The 19,021-nt window shown below is 44.3% G+C and overlaps 1 protein-coding gene across 1 annotated transcript in view; it reads right to left on the reverse strand.

Moving 5' to 3' along the window:
- Nucleotides 1-19,021, reverse strand: part of LOC143808728 (cytochrome P450 2K4-like) — a 111,853-nt gene that overhangs the window by 10,355 nt on the left and 82,477 nt on the right. Inside the window, exons 6-7 of the mRNA XM_077291670.1 lie at nucleotides 3,034-3,175; nucleotides 698-882 (exon numbers count right to left, since the gene is read on the reverse strand). Of these exons, the coding sequence (XP_077147785.1) occupies nucleotides 698-882; nucleotides 3,034-3,175 (327 nt within the window). The remainder of the gene's footprint in view (nucleotides 1-697; nucleotides 883-3,033; nucleotides 3,176-19,021) is intronic.

Genomic DNA, 19,021 nt, shown 5'->3' on the forward strand with positions numbered 1-19,021 from the left:
TCCACAAAATATTGATTTCTGAACTCTTCTTGAGTTAAAACATTAATATTGATACAGGACAGATATATATCATGGTACCGTGTTAGCCAGTAAATAGAAAAATATTTAGAAGTCTTTGCCTGATGAAGAGACCTGTGTAGTCTCCAAAGCTTGCAATTTGTTACCATCTTTTCAGCTAGCCATTAAAAGGTATCCACCACTGAGGAATCTCAATTCTAAATATTAGTATTGTTGCTTCTAAATGATAATGAACTTGCTTTATTTGCATTACTTGAGTTCTGAAAGCACTGGGTGTTTGTTTTTAATTTTGACCATTTCTCCTTTTCAGAAAAAAAATACAAAATGTATTGCTTGGAAATTCGGAGACATGTTGCCAGAAGTTTATAGAGTAAATGAACAATTTGCATTTTACTCAAAAATATACCTATAAAGAGAAAAATCAGACAAACTGAACATTTTGCAGTGGTCTCTTAATTTTTGCCAGAGCTGTATAATAAATGAGTTTCACTTTTTGTATTGAAGAACTGAAATAAATTAGTTTTTTGATGATATTCTTATTTTGTGAGAAGCACCTGTATATAAGTACCTTAATGAGATGCAAATGTCTATGACTATGGAAATGTTTTAAATAAATAATATTTTGGATGGTAGACCCAAAGAAATGGGAAAATTATAGTTTTTTTGATGCTTCACTTACTTTTGGAAGATGGTAGCCTCTAAAGTTGACATCTCTTGTTGTTTCATGTGGCAAGCTCAATGGTGCAATGTCTGTGAATCTCTGGGTCTCGTGTATGACTGCATTGGTGAAGGGCATTTGTAGACGATGGCTACAATTGGGTTCAGCTGCTCCAATTACTTTTGAAATTTCTTCTTGTACTTTCTCTAAAAAAATAGAATTAAGTGATTCATTGGATACTGATTGGCACAAAAAAACATTGAGAACACTCAACTACCATATATACTCGAGTATAAGCCAAATTTTTTAGCACATTTTTTGTGCTGAAAAAGCCCCCAATATGTTATGCTTGAGTGAGGGTCCCACAAGACAGAGGGGGAGCGGCAGTGGCGGAGTATCGGTTCACAGGAGGCAGGAGTCGGCTGCTGCGTTTAATGCCTGTGCCCACTGCTAAATAGAAATGACTATTCACTGCTCTTTATTACAGTAGTCGCAGCCTCTGGCTGCTGCTGACGGGCAGTCACGTGTGTCTGCTAATTAAGGGAATGAGTATTCACTGCCCTCTACTCCCATGGGCGTGGAGAGCAGTGAATATTCATTCCCTTTAGTAGTGGGCACACATCATTGCCTGAGAGCTGCAGCAAGCCAGCGGCTAAGGTTACTGTGCTTGCTATTAAAAGGCAATGAATATTCACTGCCCTTCATGCACATTGTCTCGGCGGGGGGAGCAGTGAGTATTTCGGTAGCTGTCCTCGGCTTGTAAGCAGTGCATGACATCACTGCCATGCGCTGCTTACAACCATAAATCAGTTGCTGGTATTGGAACAAGACACTGCGAGGGAGCACAGGAAGGTAAGCAGGATTTTTTTAAGCTTTTCTGATGCAGGCCATGTTTTCCAGGAGAGGATAGGGATATGGTGGCCATGCATACTAGGATAAGGATGAGGAGACCATGCATCCAAGGATTGGGATGAGGAGGCCATGCATATCAGGATAGGGATTAGGAGGCCATGCATACTAGGATGGGGATGAGGGGGCCAGGAATACCAGGATGGGGATGAGGAGGCCATGCATACCGGGATAGGGATGAGGAGGCCATGCATACCAGGATAGGGATGAGGAGGCCATGCATACCAGGATAGGGATGAGGAGGCCATGCATACCAGGATGGGGATGAGGGGGCCAGGAATACCAGGATGGGGATGAGGAGGCCATGCATACCGGGATAGGGATGAGGAGGCCATGCATACCAGGATAGGGATGAGGAGGCCATGCATACCAGGATAGGGATGAGGAGGCCATGCATACCGGGATGGGGATGAGGGGGCCAGGAATACCAGGATGGGGATGAGGAGGCCATGCATACCGGGATAGGGATGAGGAGGCCATGCATACCAGGATAGGGATGAGGAGGCCATGCATACCAGGATAGGGATGAGGAGGCCATGCATACCGGGATGGGGATGAGGGGGCCAGGAATACCAGGATGGGGATGAGGAGGCCATGCATACCGGGATAGGGATGAGGAGGCCATGCATACCAGGATAGGGATGAGGAGGCCATGCATACCAGGATAGGGATGAGGAGGCCATGCATACCGGGATGAGGATGAGGGGGCCAGGAATACCAGGATGGGGATGAGGAGGCCATGCATACCAGGATAGGGATGAGGGGGCGTGTATACCAGGATAGGGATGAGGGGGCCATGCATACCAGGCTTATACTCAAGTCCTTAAGTTCTCAGTTTTTTGTCGCAAAATTAAGTTTCCTCCAGATATCCCAGTTTTTTCCTACACTACCTACTGATAGGGGATGTAGACAGTGATGATAATATCTGTACAGTGCTGCAGAAAATGTTTACATTGTATAAGCAAGCAGAATAAATATTAACTTTTGGTGCATCTTAACTCCTGTGAAATACAACAGTGTTAATGAATTTTCCATAATAAATGAGTTGTCCGGTCTTCTGCTTAATATCTGCAGTCACTCTATGTGACTTCAGACTTATGAATCCTTACAGAATGCACACTGTGATTTAGATAGATTGCAACTAGACTTGCTAGGCCTCACTCAATACTAATGAATTGAGCTAAGCCACAGTCTTCTAGTTGGAAATAGCATACAAATTGCACACTTGTGGTCAGCACCCTGTTCCGTCAAAAATGCCGGAGAATCCTGACAGCGTACAGTGTGCAATCTGCAAGCATTCAGAAAACTTTTTGCAAAAGACTGGAAAACAATCACAAGTACATTTTCTTGCCCTAAGCCCAATTCATTAACCCTTACCCTGTCCATAAGTTGTTTTTCCTAGTTTGTATAAAATTATTGCACAAACCATGCTGTCATAAATAAATTACCTTGATAAAGAGGATATTTAATCATCATCAGTATACACCAGCGGATTGTGGTAGATGTGGTCTCTGTCCCCGCTGTAAAAAGAGATCTTATCAAAGCGGTCAGGTTGTCATTATGAAAATAGGACTGGGCATTTGCCTTTTCCTAAAATATCCAAAAATAAAAGTTTTAGATTTTTTTTTCTTATATTTCCATTTGAAAATTTCTAATGTGTCTTTTAGTAATTACTTATTAAGACACATCATTGTAAACTAGATAATCTTGGAACTTTAAATGGAAGAATTGAAAAACAAAAAAGAAAGTAGCCAATTATGTTTTTCAGGTTAGAGTGGAGAGGTTGAAGATGCAGATCCTAATTCATCATTGGATTTCCACCAGTTTTTTTTAGATGAAATGTAAATCGAATGTGTCCTTATTGCCATTACAAAAGCTGCTTTTTAATACACTAAAGCATCCTGACCCAAAGAATAATTAACAGATGTAGAGAATTTCACTGCTGTGAATTTGGTCCAGCTGTGAATGCAGCCTCAGTGACCTGCGGTAACCTCGATGAGGACACCGCTGCTCATTAATGCTGCTCTTGCAGCAGCTCATTCATCAGTGGTTCTCAGGCTGGATGGTCAAATCTTGTCACCCTCCATGTTGTAAACTATTTGTCCCCAAGACATGGATTACAACATGGGGCGGAACGTCGGATAGGTGAGGGATACTGTTTTTTTATTTGTATTTATTTATTACAGGAGACAAGGGTTTCAATGGAATGGACGTTAGATGAATAAAACTGCGTTTGTTATTTTTAAATAAAAAAGGAAAAGTGTGGCTTGTTTTTATTTCAAATGAAAGACATTATTCTGGCTGTGTCTTAATATACCATTAGTGATGAGAAAGTATACTCGTTGCTGGGGTTTTCCCGACCAGGCTTGGGTGATCTCCGAGTATTTATTAGTGCTCGGAGATTTAGTTTTCCTCCCCTCAGCTGCATGATTTATGGCTGCTGGACAGCCTGAATACATGTGGGAATTCCTTGGAGACTCGGAGACCACCCGAGCATGCTCAGGAAAACTAGAGCAATGAGTATACTCTCTCATCACTATTTACCAGGTAACTATAGGATTACTTATGGATATAGACACCTCTCCACTACTAATCCGTGGGCTTGATGTAACCAGAAAATGCAAAGGTGACACCAACCCCACAAATATGAACCTCTCCTGCCACCACTACAGGCCAAGTAGGAAGAGCAGGGCAAAGCACAAAAATTGGCGCATCTAATAGATGTGCCTTTTCTGAGGCAGCTGTGGGCTGCTATTTTTAGGTGGGAGGGTCAATATCCATGGTTCATTACCAGCTGAGAATACCAGCCTCAAGCCTTCTGCTTTAGCAAGGCTGGTTGTCAAGAATCGGGGGACCCTACGCCGTTTTTTTTAAATTGTTTATTTAAATAATTTTAAAAAAGCTTGGGGAATCCTCTATTCCTGAAAACCAACCTTGCTGACACTGACAGCTGAGGGTTGCAGCCCGCAGCTGTCAGTTTTGCCTGGCTTATTATCAAAAACACAGGGGAACCTACATTTTTTTTTATCATTATTTATTTAGAACGCAGGCGCCAGGTAATGAATATTCCCATCAGCTGCCGTCTGCTTTCGCTGTTAGTTGCGGCAGAAGGCCTTGGTTAATGGGAGCAGTAGTCCCATCAGCCAACACCAATGACTGGAGGTAAACTTTATACCTCCAATCACCCATGCGGGTTCACACTGTCATTTGACAGCGTGGGAACCGTGGCTGTCTGACTGGCAGTAATGATTTTACCGCCAATAAGAAGGAGTGTTTACTGCGCTGTCACGTACATGACTGCATGGCAAACATTGGATGTTCGGACCCCCCATTCAAGCGAATGGGGTTCAGGTTTGGGCCCGGGTACTGTTCTGGTACCCGAACCTGAACTTTTTTTAAACTGTTTGGCCAAACCCGCCAGACCCAAACATCCAGAGGTCCACCCATCTCTAACAGGGACACCATATTATGTACATAAGAGTCATTTTGAGGTGAAAATTCTTACAAAATGGATTTTTAATCTGTGAAGAGACTTTGAGTGCAAAGCTAAAGAGCATGTTATATATTTGTGGGGGAAGATTCACTATTAGTGTTGAGCATTCCAATACTGCAATATCGGGTATCAGCCGATATTCGCGGTATCGGAGTTCCGATACTGAGTTCCGATACTTTCAGTATATCGAATACCGGAATCGGAAGTTCCCATAATGCAATGACCCAGTTTGATTTAATTCAGCCAATGGGGAATCCTAAGAAGTGTGGGCACATCCTGTTATGCATGTTAGGCATGTAAGTAATGGTATGGCTGTGATTGGCTACTGAAATGATGTCATGATGCACTATAAAAGCTGCTGCCGCCGTTTTGAGTTCACTTTGCTATGAATTCAGTTAGGGACAGGATGCTGCTGTTCTGACTGAGGGATAGTTTGAGATAGCGATTTGCTTTATTGTGCTTTACGCAGGCTACTTTAGCAAACGCTGTGTGAGAAGCTTTTTTTTGCCTTGCAGCGCTGTTCATGGCTGTCTGCAAGGTCTCTGTGTGTGAGTGCAGCTCACGCTGTAGTCTGTTCTGCAGCCACATCTGGTTGTAGTCTGCTCAGCGTGCATCACTGCCTCATACTGTTACATTGTACTTTTTTGCATTACTGCTGCTGCACTTTTTTTTGCTAATTTCTAATGTGGAAGCGATACCTTCCGATATCCAGAAGTATCGGTATCGGATTGGATCGGCCGATATCCAAAAAATATCGGATATCGCCGATACCAATACCCGATGCCAATGCAAGTCAATGGGACACAAATATCGGAATGTAAATAAGCCCTTTCTGTCCTTCTACATCCTTTTCCGGAGGGGGGAAGAGTGTGGGCGGTGCGTAAGTGGACACTGTGCGTGTCTGTGTGTGCGGGTGGGGTCTGTTCGGGCCTTCCGGGGCTCTGTATGGGCTGCTGGTGGTCTGTGCGGGCCTCCCGGGGCTCTGCATGGGCTGCCGGTGGTCTGTGCGGGCCTCCCCGGGCTCTGTATGGGCTGTTGGTGGTTCTATATGGGCCTCCCGGTGCTCTGTATGGGCTGCCGGTGGTCTGTGCGGGCCTCCCGGGGCCCTGTATGGGTTGCTGGGGCTCTGTGCGGTGTGCAGGCATCATCCGATGGGACTAAAAGTCCCATCAGATGATGCCTGCTACAGTGACAGTGATTGACACACTAGCCAATGATGGGACAGTAGTAGTCCCATCAAACGGCTAATGTGTTGAATGTAAAAAAAATACTACATACATGCTACATACATACTACATACATGCTACGTACATACTACATACATACTACATACTACATACATGCTACATACGTGCTACATGCATACTACATACATACATACATGCTACATACATGCTACATAGATGCTACATACATGCTACATACTACATACATACTACATACATGCTACATACATCCTACATACATACTACATGCTACATACATGCTACATACATACTACATACATACTACAATCTACATACATGCTACACACACGCTACATACATACTACATAAAGGCTACATACATACTACATGCTACATACATACTACATACACACCACATACATACTACATGCTACATACATACCACATACATACAATACATTCATACATTACATACAATACATACATACAGACATACAACATATAACATAGAGTACATACTCACCATTATTTGTCACTTTGTTCCCCGAAGCCAGTGTCATCTGTAAAAAAGATTAAAATAACAAACAACCAATATACTCCCTGTCCACAGAAATCCACGAGAGTCCCATGACGATCTCCCATGGAGAACAGCAGCATCAGCTGATGCGACCGCTCACCAGGGGCTCCAGGAACACAATGACGGGAGGAAGGTATCCTTCCGCACTGTATTCCTCTGCCGCTGTAAAAAAAATAGTCCCTAGTCTCACTTTATGCCATTGCTGTGTGAGAAATTTTCCCACGCAGCAATTGCCATAAAGTAAGACTTTGAACTCAAGTAACCTCTCAGTGATGCACTGCAGGAGCCATTGTCTCCTGTCAGTGTGTCACTGAAGGTCCTATAGAGCAGTGACATCACCCAATGTCACTGTTCTATAGGGGAGATCGTTGTGGGACACTCAATATTAATTGGACTACGGCGGACAGGTAGCATACGGTTTATTATTTTACGTTTTTTGCAGGAGCTGAAGTATGGTGAAATGAAGAATAGTAAAATACTTTTTTTCTAATGTGTGTGTGTTTTATTAACCCTTTACTAGTATTGGATTAATAACGGATAGGCGTCTTATTGACGCCTCTCCGTTATTTACCCAGCTTAATGTCACCTTACAATAGCAAGGTGACATTAACCCCTTATTACCCCATATCCCACCGCTACACGGGAGTGGGAAGAGAGAGGCTAAGTGCCTGAATTGGTGCACCTTACAGATGCACCATTTCCGGGGCGGCTGCGGACTGGTATTTGTAGCCAGGGGGGCGCAATATCCATGGCCCCTCTGTAGGCTATGAATATCAGTCCGCAGCAGTCTGTTTGGCCTTTCTGGCTACAAAATATAGGGAGACACCACGTCATTTTTTGGGGGGGTCCCCCTATTATAATAGCCAGTAAAGGCTACGCAGACAGCTGTGGGCTGATATTCATAGCAGGCTACAAATATTGGCCCCCGGCATTGGCTTTCTGCCTCTGGTGCAAAAAATAGCACGGGAGCCCACGCCGTTTTTTTTAAATTCAATGCTCATTTCACCTTTGCGTCGGTACCGGTCCGTCGCCATGCGTCAGGCCAATGTACCGATGCACATTGTGAAATTTGTGCACGACGTGGGCAGTGGATGCAGTGTTTCAATGCACCTGCTGCCCATTCTGAAGTCCGGGGAGGAGGGGGAGGGGTTTCGGCAGCGAATGTGTGGTAGAAAATGGCGGACGCGACGGACAAAAAAACGTTCACTTGAATGTTTTTTCGTACCAACGGTCCGGCAAAACACGATGGATCTGTTGCATGATGGACGCGACGTGTGGCCATCCATCGCGATCCATCGCTAATACAAGTCTATGGGTAAAAAAACGCATCCTGCGAGCATATTTGCAGGATCTGTTTTTTTCAGCCGGATCAGTTTTTTACCGCTGGATCAGTTTTTTTTTGCCAGATCCGTTCTTTCTCGCTGTATTAGTGCCGGATTGAGACTGATGGCCACACGTTTCATCGATTTTTTGCCGGATCCATCAAAAAAGCTGTTTCCGCCTGACGGAAAACATATACAGTGGAACGTTTCTTTCTGTCCGGCAAAAACACGCACAGTGACGGATCCGGCAAAAAACGTATGAAACTGAGATGTGAAATGATGAATCCGGCCTCCGAATCAGTTTTTTTCAGGTATGTTTCCATTCAAATCATGCACATTTTCCATTTATTTATTTATTTTCCAAAAACCGCATCAAAACCTGCATCAAAAACTGCATCAAAACTGCACCAAAAACTGCATCAAAAACTGCTTCAAAAACCGCACGAAAACCTGCATTAAAAAAGCACAAAAAACAGCATCAATAACCGCACCAAAAACCTACATCAAAAACATCACCAAAAACTGCACCAAAAACCTACATCAAAAAAGCACCAAACACAGCACCAAAAACTGCACCAAAAACTGCATCAAAAACAGTATCAAAAACCACACAAAAAACTTGCATCAAAAACTGCACCAAAACAGCATCAAAAACAGCACCAAAAAAAGCATCAAAATCTGCATAAAAATCTGCACCAAAAACGGCATCAAAACATGCATCAAAAACTGGTGCAGTTTTGATGTCATTTTTGATGCTGTTTTTATGCTGTTTTTGATGCAGTTTTTGTTGCAGGTTTTTGGCTCGGTTTTTGATGCTGTCTTTGATGCAGTTTCTGTTGCAGGTTTTTGGCGCGGTTTTTGATGCTGTTTATGATGCTGTTTTTGTTGCTGTTTTTGATGCAGTTTTTGGTGCAGGTTTTTGGTGCAGTTTTTGATGCTGTTTATGATACGTTTTTGGTGCGATTTTTGATGCAATTTTTGGTGCTGTTTTTGGTGTGGTTTTTGATGCTGTTTTTGATACAGGTTTTGGTGCAGCTTTTGGTGCTTTTTTATGCAGGTTATTGGTGTGTTTTTTTATGCGGTTTTTGATGCAGTTTTTGGTGCAGTTTTGATGCAGTTTTTGATGCAGTTTTTGATGTGGTTTTTGGAAAAAAAAAATTAATGGAAAATGTGCATGATTTGAATGGAAACATGCATGAAAAAATGTATTCGGAGGCCGGATTCATCATGTCACATCTCAGTTTCATACGTTTTTTGCCGGATCCGTCACTGTGTGTTTTTTCATCGCACATAAAAAACGTTCCTCTGTATGTGTTTTCTGTCCGGTGGAAACAGCTTTTTTGACGAAAAACGGCAAAAAATGGATGAAACGTGTGGACATCAGGGGCAATCTGGCGTTAATACAACTCTATGAGAAAAAACAGATCCGGTGATAAAAACCGGATCCAGCGGAAAAAAACAGATCCGGCGGAAAAAAATGGATCCTACAAATGTGCTTGCAGAATGCGTTTTTTTTCCCATAGACTTGTATTAGCGACGGATCACGAAAGATGGCCACTGTTGTGAACTCTGTTTCCAGGCTCCCTCCTGTGGTCATGAGTGGTACTGTGTGAGTTCTCTCTTTGGGCTTCTCCTGGTGGCTCTTTTTGTTATTTTGCAGGTTTGTGGCAGGATCAGCTGTCTCGTCATCTGCTAGTTAGGTTTCCTATTTAATCCACCTGGTCCTTCATTCCTTGCCTGTTGCCGTTGTATTCAGTGCTATTCTGATTGCTCCTGTCTACATCCGTTATCAGTCTCTCCAAGAGAAGCTAAGTCCTGTTTGCTTATTTTTGCTCATCTGTGTTCAAGATGTTTCCTAGTATATGATGAGTTTTTGTCCAGCTTGCTAATATGTGATTTCCCTGCTTGCTGGTGCTCTGGGGTGCTGAGTTGCTCCCCCCACATCGTTAGTTGGTGTGGGGGTTCTCGCATTCTCTGCGTGGATATTTTTGCATAGGGTTTTTTACTGACCGCACAGATCCCTTGCTATTTTCTGCTATCTAGCGTTAGCGGGCCTCATTTGCTTAACCTGTTTCATCTCTGCATTTGTCTTTTCCTCTTAACTCACCGTTATTATTTGTGGGGGGCTTCTATATCTCTGGGGGATTTCTCTGAGGCAAGTGAGGTCTTTACTTTCTCTTTAGGGGTAGTCAGTTTCTCAGGCTGTGAAGAGACGTCTAGGATTTCAGGAAACGTTCCACGGCTGCCTATAGTGTGTGCGGTTAGGATCAGGTTTGCGGTTAGTCCAGTTACCACATCCCCAGAGCTCGTCCTATTATTTTCTACTTAGCTGGTTAGATTTGTGATCCCTAGCCACTAGGATCATAACAGTGCAACAGGCCAAAAGTGTTAATTGCATCGCAAAAGTGGGATAAGAGAAATCCTGAGTTCAATTTTTTTTTCTGCTCTGCAGTCTGTCCTGCTTCTCTCCTCCCCTTAATCTCTGGGTGGCTTTGAGTTCTGCTGCAGACATGAATATTCAGAGTCTGACTTCTAGTGTGGATCATCTTGCTGCAAGGGTACAAAGCATTCAGGATTTTGTTGTTCACAGTCCTATGTCTGAGCCAAAAGTACCTATTCCTGATTTTTTTTCTGGAGATAGATCTAGGTTTCTGAATTTTAAGAATAATTGTAAATTATTTCTTTCTTTGAGACCTCGTTCCTCTGGTGATTGCACTCAGCAAGTTAGAATTGTTATCTCTCTGTTATGCGGCGACCCTCAAGATTGGGCCTTCTCCCTGGCGCCAGGAGATCCTGCATTGCTGAATGTGGATGCGTTTTTTCTGGCGCTTGGATTGCTTTATGAGGAACCTAATCTGGAGAACCAGGCAGAAAAGGCCTTGCTGGCTCTCTCTCAGGGTCAGGATGAAGCTGAGGTGTATTGTCACAAATTTCGGAAATGGTCGGTGCTTACTCAATGGAATGAGTGTGCCCTGGCTGCAAATTTCAGAGAAGATCTTTCTGAAGCCATTAAGAATGTTATGGTGGGGTTCCCCACGCCTGCGAGTCTGAATGAGTCAATGTCTTTGGCCATTCAGATTGATCGGCGTTTGCGGGAGCGCAAACCTGCGCACCATCTGGCGGTGTTTTTCTGAACAGAAACCTGAGTCTATGCAATGTGATAGGATTCTGACCAGAATGGAACGGCAAAATCATAAACGTCAGAATGGGTTGTGCTTTTACTGTGGTGATTCAGCTCATGTTATCTCAGCATGCTCTAAGCGCACAAAAAACTTTGCTAGATCTGTCACCATTGGTACTGTACAGCCTAAATTCATTTTGTCTGTTACTTTGATTTGCTCTCTGTCATCCTACTCAGTTATGGCTTTTGTAGATTCAGGTGCCGCCCTGAATCTGATGGATTTGTCATTTGCCAAGCGCTGTGGTTTTATCCTTGAGCCATTACAGTTCCCTATTCCATTGAAGGGAATTGATGCTACACCATTGGCCAAGAATAAACCTCAATACTGGACTCAAGTGACCATGTGTATGACTCCTGCACATCAGGAGGTGATTCGCTTTCTTGTGTTATATAATTTGCATGACGTTGTCGTGTTGGATCTGCCATGGTTGCAGGCTCATAATCCAGTCCTGGATTGGAAAGCTATGTCTGTGTTGAGTTGGGGTTGCCAGGGAATTCATGGCGATGCTCCCTTGGTATCAATTGCTTCCTCTACTCCTTCTGAAGTCCCTGAGTTTTTGTCGGACTACCTGGATGTATTTGATGAGCCCAAATCCAGTGCAATACCTCCTCATAGGGATTGTGATTGTGCTATAAATTTGATTCCTGGTAAAAAGTTCCCTAAGGGACGACTGTTTAATTTGTCTGTACCAGAGCATGCCGCTATGCGGAGCTATGTAAAGGAGTCATTGGAGAAGGGACATATTCGCCCCTCCTCGTCCCCTCTTGGTGCGGGATTCTTTTTTGTGGCCAAGAAGGATGGTTCTTTGAGACCCTGTATAGATTATCGCCTTCTAAATAAAATCACGGTCAAATTCCAGTATCCCTTGCCATTGTTGTCTGATCTGTTTGCTCGGATTAGGGGGTCTAGTTGGTTCACCAAGATAGATCTTAGTGGCGCGTATAATCTTGTGCGTATAAAACAGGGCGATGAATGGAAAACAGCATTTAATACGCCCGAAGGCCATTTTGAGTACTTGGTGATGCCTTTTGGACTTTCTAATGCCCCTTCTGTGTTTCAGTCCTTCATGCACGATATCTTCCGAGAATATCTGGTTAAATTTATGATTGTGTATCTGGATGATATTTTGGTCTTTTTAGATGATTGGGAATCCCATGTGAAGCAGGTCAGGATGGTATTTCAGGTCCTGCGTGCCAATGCCTTGCTTGTGAAGGGTTCCAAATGTCTCTTCGGAGTCCAGAAAGTTTCCTTTTTGGGCTTTATTTTTTCTTCTTCTATTGAGATGGACCCAGTCAAGGTCCAGGCTATTCATGATTGGACTCAACCTACATCAGTTAAGAGTCTTCAGAAGTTCTTGGGTTTTGCTAATTTTTACCATCGCTTCATTGCTAATTTTTCTGGTGTGGTTAAACCTTTGACGGATTTGACCAAGAAGGGTTCTGATGTGACTAACTGGTCTCCTGCGGCCGTTGAGGCCTTTCAGGAGCTGAAGCGCCGGTTTTCTTCGGCTCCAGTTTTATGTCAGCCAGATGTCTCTCTTCCCTTCCAGGTCGAGGTTGATGCTTCTGAAATTGGAGCAGGGGCTGTTTTGTCACAGAGAAGCTCTGATTGCTCTGTGATGAAGCCATGTGCCTTCTTTTCAAGAAAATTTTCGCCGGCCGAACGAAATTATGATGTTGGTAATCGGGAGTTGTTGGCAATGAAGTGGGCATTTGAGGAGTGGCAACACTGGCTAGAGGGAGCTAAGCATCGTGTGGTGGTCTTGACTGATCATAAAAATTTGATTTATCTTGAGTCGGCCAAGCGGTTGAGTCCTAGACAGGCTCGTTGGTCGTTGTTTTTCTCACGTTTCGATTTCGTGGTCTCGTACCTTCCTGGTTCGAAGAACGTGAAGGCTGCTGCTCTTTCTAGGAGTTTTGTGCCTGACTCCCCTGGAGTTTCTGAGCCGGTTGGTATCCTCAAAGAGGGGGTAATTTTGTCTGCCATTTCCCCAGATTTGCGACGGGTGTTACAGGAATTTCAGGTGGATAGACCTGACCGTTGTCCATCAGAGAGACTGTTTGTCCCAGATAGATGGACCAGCAGAGTTATTTCCGAGGTCCATTCTTCAGTGTTGGCGGGTCATCCTGGGATTTTTGGTACCAGAGATTTGGTGGCTAGATCCTTCTGGTGGCCTTCCTTGTCGTGGGATGTGTGTTCCTTTGTGCAGTCCTGTGGGATTTGTGCTCGGGCTAAGCCTTGCTGTTCTCGTGCCAGTGGTTTGCTTTTGCCTTTGCCGGTTCCTAAGAGGCCTTGGATGCATATTTCCATGGATTTTATTTCGGATCTTCCGGTCTCTCAGAGAATGTCTGTCATCTGGGTGGTTTGTGATCGTTTTTCTAAAATGGTCCATTTGGTGCCCTTGCCTAAGTTGCCTTCTTCCTCCGATTTGGTTACGTTATTTTTTCAGAATGTGGTTCGTCTGCACGGCATCCCTGAAAACATTGTGTCTGACAGAGGATCCCAGTTTGTGTCCAGATTTTGGTGGTCCTTTTGTGCTAAGATGGGCATTGATTTGTCTTTTTCGTCGGCCTTCCATCCTCAGACGAATGGCCAAACCGAGCGAACTAACCAGACCTTGGAAACTTATTTGAGATGTTTTGTTTCTGCTGACCAGGATGATTGGGTGACTTTTTTGCCATTGGCCGAGTTTGCCCTTAATAATCGGGCTAGTTCGGCTACTTTGGTTTCGCCTTTTTTTTGTAATTCTGGTTTTCATCCTCGTTTTTCCTCGGGTCAGGTTGAATCTTCAGACTGTCCTGGGGTGGATTCTGTGGTGGATAGGTTGCAGCAGATTTGGAACCATGTGGTGGACAATTTGATGTTGTCACAAGAGAAGGCTCAGCGCTTTGCTAACCGTCGTCGCTGTGTGGGTCCCCGACTTCGTGTGGGGGATTTGGTGTGGTTGTCTTCTCGTTATGTTCCTATGAAGGTTTCTTCTCCTAAGTTTAAACCTCTTTTTATCTGTCCTTATAAAATTTTGGAAATCCTCAACCCTGTGTCATTTTGCTTGGACCTCCCGGTATCGTTTACCATCCATAATGTGTTCCATAGGTCTTTGTTGCGGAGGTATGTGGTGCCTGTGGTTCCTTCTGTTGAGCCTCCTGCTCCAGTGCTGGTTGAGGGAGAATTGGAATACGTGGTGGAGAAGATCTTGGATTCTCGTATTTCTAGACGGAGGCTTCAGTATTTGGTTAAGTGGAAGGGCTATGGTCAGGAGGATAATTCCTGGGTTGTCGCCTCTGATGTTCATGCGGCCGATTTGGTTCATGCCTTCCATGTGGCTCGCCCTGGGGGTTCTGGTGAGGGTTCGGTGACCCCTCCTCAAGGGGGGGTACTGTTGTGAACTCTGTTTCCGGGCTCCCTCCTGTGGTCATGAGTGGTACTGTGTGAGTTCTTTCTTTGGGCTCCTCCTGGTGGCTCTTTTTGTTATTTTGCAGGTTTCTGGCAGGATCAGCTGTCTCGTCATCTGCTAGTTAGGTTTCCTATTTAATCCACCTGGTCCTTCATTCCTTGCCTGTTGCCGTTGTATTCAGTGCTATTCTGATTGCTCCTGTCTACATCCGTTATCAGTCTCTCCAAGAGAAGCTAAGTTCTGTTTGCTTATTTTTTCTCATCTGTGTTCAAGATGTTTCCTAGTATATGATGAGTTTTTGTCCAGCTTTCTAATATGTGATTTCCCTGCTTGCTGGTGCTCTGGGGTGCTGAGTTGCTCCCCCCACATCGTTAGTTGGTGTGGGGGTTCTCGCATTCTCTGCGTGGATATTTTTGCATAGGGTTTTTTACTGACCGCACAGATCCCTTGCTATTTTCTGCTATCTAGCGTTAGCGGGCCTCATTTGCTTAACCTGTTTCATCTCTGCGTTTGTCTTTTCCTCTTAACTCACCGTTATTATTTGTGGGGGGCTTCTATATCTCTGGGGGATTTCTCTGAGGCAAGTGAGGTCTTTACTTTCTCTTTAGGGGTAGTCAGTTTCTCAGGCCGTGAAGAGACGTCTAGGATTTCAGGAAACGTTCCACGGCTGCCTATAGTGTGTGCGGTTAGGATCAGGTTTGCGGTTAGTCCAGTTACCACATCCCCAGAGCTCATCCTATTATTTTCTACTTAGCTGGTTAGATTTGTGATCCTTAGCCACTAGGATCATAACAGGCCACACGTCACGTCCGTCGTGCAATGGATCCGTCATGCTTTGTCGGACCGTCGGCACGAAAAAACGTTCAAGTGAACGTTTTTTGTCCTTCACGTCCACCATTTTCTACCACGCATGCGCGGCCGAAACTCTGCCCCCTCCTCCCCGGACTTCAGAATGTCATGCATAAATTTCACAACGTGCGTTAGTACGTTGGCCTGACGCACAGCGACGAACCCGTACCGACACAAGGGTGAAAGAGGCCTTAATGAGCGTTTAATTAAAAAAAACCAGAAAAAAAGGCATGGGCTCCTGTGCAATTTTCTACGCCAGAGGCGGAAAGCCGACGGCCGGGGGCCAATATTTGTAGCCTGCTATGAATATCAGCCCACAGCTGTCTGCGTAGCCTTTACTGGCTATTAAAATTGGGGAAGCCAAAAAAAATGGCGTGGGGTCCCCCTATATTTTATAGCCAGAAAGGCTACGCAGACAGCTATGGGCTCACATTCATAGCCTAGAGAGGGGCCATGGATATTGGCCCCCCGGCTACAAATACCAGTCCGCAGCTGCCCCGGAAATGGCGCATCTGAAAGATGTGCCAATTCCGGCACTTAGCCCCTCTCTTCCCACTCTCGTGTAGCGGTGGGATATGGGGTAATAAGGGGTTAATGTCACCTTGCTATTGTAAGGTGACATTTAGAAAGGTTAATAACGGAGAGGTGTCAATCAGACGCCTATCCGTTATTAATCCAATACTAGTAAAGGGTTAATAAAACACACACACAATAGGAAAAAAGTATTTTAATATTCTTCATTTCACCATACTTACCTGTTGTGAATTCTGCTCTTGGGCTCCCTCCGGTCGTTATAAGTGGTAGTGCTGCTGTCTTTGGATCGCAGCAATCATCAGGTGTTTCCACTTTTTTCAATTCTGACTGGGCTATTTAGTCTTGCTTGACCCTTTGGTTAGTGCCAGTTGTCCATTGTTTCCTGGAGGATTCACTTCCCTGCCTGGTCTCTCGTACTTGCTGATCATTTCAACAAAGATAAGTGCTGGCTTTGTTTTTTGCAGTCCACATGCTGTGGATCTGATCGTTCTAGTTACCTTCCATGTTTTGTCTTGTCCAGCTTGGTCTGTATAAGGATTTGTTTAGCCAAGCTGGTATCTCTGGAGATGCAGATATACCCTCCATGCCTTTAGTTAGATGTGGAGTTTTTGTATTTTCTGTGGTGGATATTTTCTAGTGTTTTAATACTGACCGCATAGTACTCTGTCCTATCCTTTCTATTTAGCTAGAATTGACCTCCTTTGCTAAATCCTGATTTCAGTCTGCATATGTTATTTCCCTCTCTTCTCACAGTCAATATTTGTGGGGGGCTGTCTATCCTTTGGGGGGATTTTCTCTGAGGCAAGATAGTTTTCCCCTTTCTATCTCTAGGGGTAATTAGTCCTCCGGCTGTGTCGAGATGTCTAGGGAGTGACAGGTACATTCCACGGCTACTTCTAGTTGCGGTGTTAAGTTCAGGGTCTGCGGTCAGTACAGGTACCACCTTCTCCAGAGTACGTCTCATGCTGCTCCTAGGCCACCAGTTCATAACAGTACAACTGGCCGACAATGAGTTAATTGCATCTCAGAAGAAGGAAAGGAAAGTGCTGAGCCATTTTTTTTTCTGCAGTCTGTTGTGCCTTTTCTTTCCTCTTTACCTCTGGGTGGTTCAGGAGTTTGGCGCTGGTATGGATGTTCAGGGATTGGCTTCTCGTGTGGATCAGCTTGCTGCTAGAATACAGGGTATTTCCGATTATATCGTTCAGACTCCGGTTTTAGAGCCTAGAATTCCAACTCCTGATTTGTTCTTTGGAGACAGGTCCAAATTTCTGAGCTTTAAAAATAACTGTAAACTGTTTGTAGCACTGAAACTCCGTTCCTCTGGTGATCCCATCCAGCAGGTTAAAATAATCATTTCTCTGCTGCGCATGACCCTCAGGATTGGGCGTTCTCCCTGGAAGCTGGAAATCCTGCGCTAGGGTTATTGTATGATGAACCTAATTCGGTGGATCATGCTGAGAAGACCTTGTTGGCCCAGTCTCAGGGTCAAGAAGCGGCAGAATTATATTGCCAGAAATTTAGAAAATGGTCTGTGCTGACTAAGTGGAATGAGGATGCCTTGGCTGCAATTTTCAGAAAGGGTCTTTCGGAATCTGTTAAAGATGTTATGGTGGGGTTTCCCACGCCTGCTGGTCTGAGTGATTCTATGTCTTTGGCCATTCAGATTGATCGGCGCTTACGCGAGCGCAGAGTTGTGCGCGCTGTGGCGTTGTCTTCCGAGTGGAGTCCTGAGCCTATGCAATGTGATAGGATTGTGTCTAGAGCGGAACGACAAGGATTCAGACATCAGAATGGGTTGTGTTTTTACTGTGGCGATTCTGCTCATGTTATTTCTGATTGCCCTAAGCGTGCTAAGAGAATCGCTAGTTCTGTTACCATCAGTACTGTACAACCTAAATTTCTGTTATCTGTGACCCTGATCTGCTCATTATCGTCATTTTCTGTCATGGCATTTGTGGATTCAGGCACCGCTTTAAACTTAATGGACTTAGAATTTGCCAGACGTTGTGGGTTCCCTTTGCAACCTTTGCAGAATCCGATTCCTTTGAGGGGCATTGATGCTACACCGCTGGCAAAAAATAAACCTCAGTTTTGGACACAGCTGACCATGTGTATGGCGCCAGCTCATCAGGAAGATTGTCGTTTTCTGGTGTTGCATAATTTGCATGATGCTATTGTGCTGGGTTTCCCATGGTTACAGGTGCATAATCCGGTATTAGATTGGAAATCTATGTCTGTGACTAGTAGGGGTTGTCAGGGGGTTCAAGGTGACGTCCATTTGATGTCAATTACCTCCTCCCCCTCTTCTGAAATTCCTGAGTTTTTGTCAGATTTCCAGGATGTATTTGATGAGCCCAAGTCCAGTTCCCTTCCACCGCATAGGGACTGTGATTGTGCTATCGACTTGATTCCAGGTTGTAAGTTCCCTAAGGGCCGACTTTTTAACCTGTCTGTGAAAGAACATACCGCCATGCGGAGCTATGTAAAGGAATCTTTGGAGAAGGGGCATATTCGGCCATCTTCTTCATTATTGGGAGCAGGTTTCTTTTTTGTTGCCAAGAAGGATGGCTCTTTGAGACCCTGTATTGATTATCGCCTCTTGAATAAGATCACGGTCAAATTCCAATACCCTTTGCCTTTGCTTTCTGATTTGTTTGCTAGGATTAAGGGGGCTAGTTGGTTTACTAAGATTGACCTTCGAGGGGCATATAATCTTGTTCGTATTAAGCAGGGTGACGAATGGAAAACTGCATTTAATACACCCGAAGGCCATTTTGAATATCTTGTGATGCCATTCGGGCTCTCTAATGCCCCATCTGTGTTTCAGTCCTTTATGCATGATATATTTTGGAATTATCTTGATAAATTCATGATTGTATATTTGGATGATATTTTGAT

Source organism: Ranitomeya variabilis, chromosome 2 (genome assembly GCF_051348905.1).
Source record: "Ranitomeya variabilis isolate aRanVar5 chromosome 2, aRanVar5.hap1, whole genome shotgun sequence".
Taxonomy (NCBI): Eukaryota; Metazoa; Chordata; class Amphibia; order Anura; family Dendrobatidae; genus Ranitomeya; species Ranitomeya variabilis.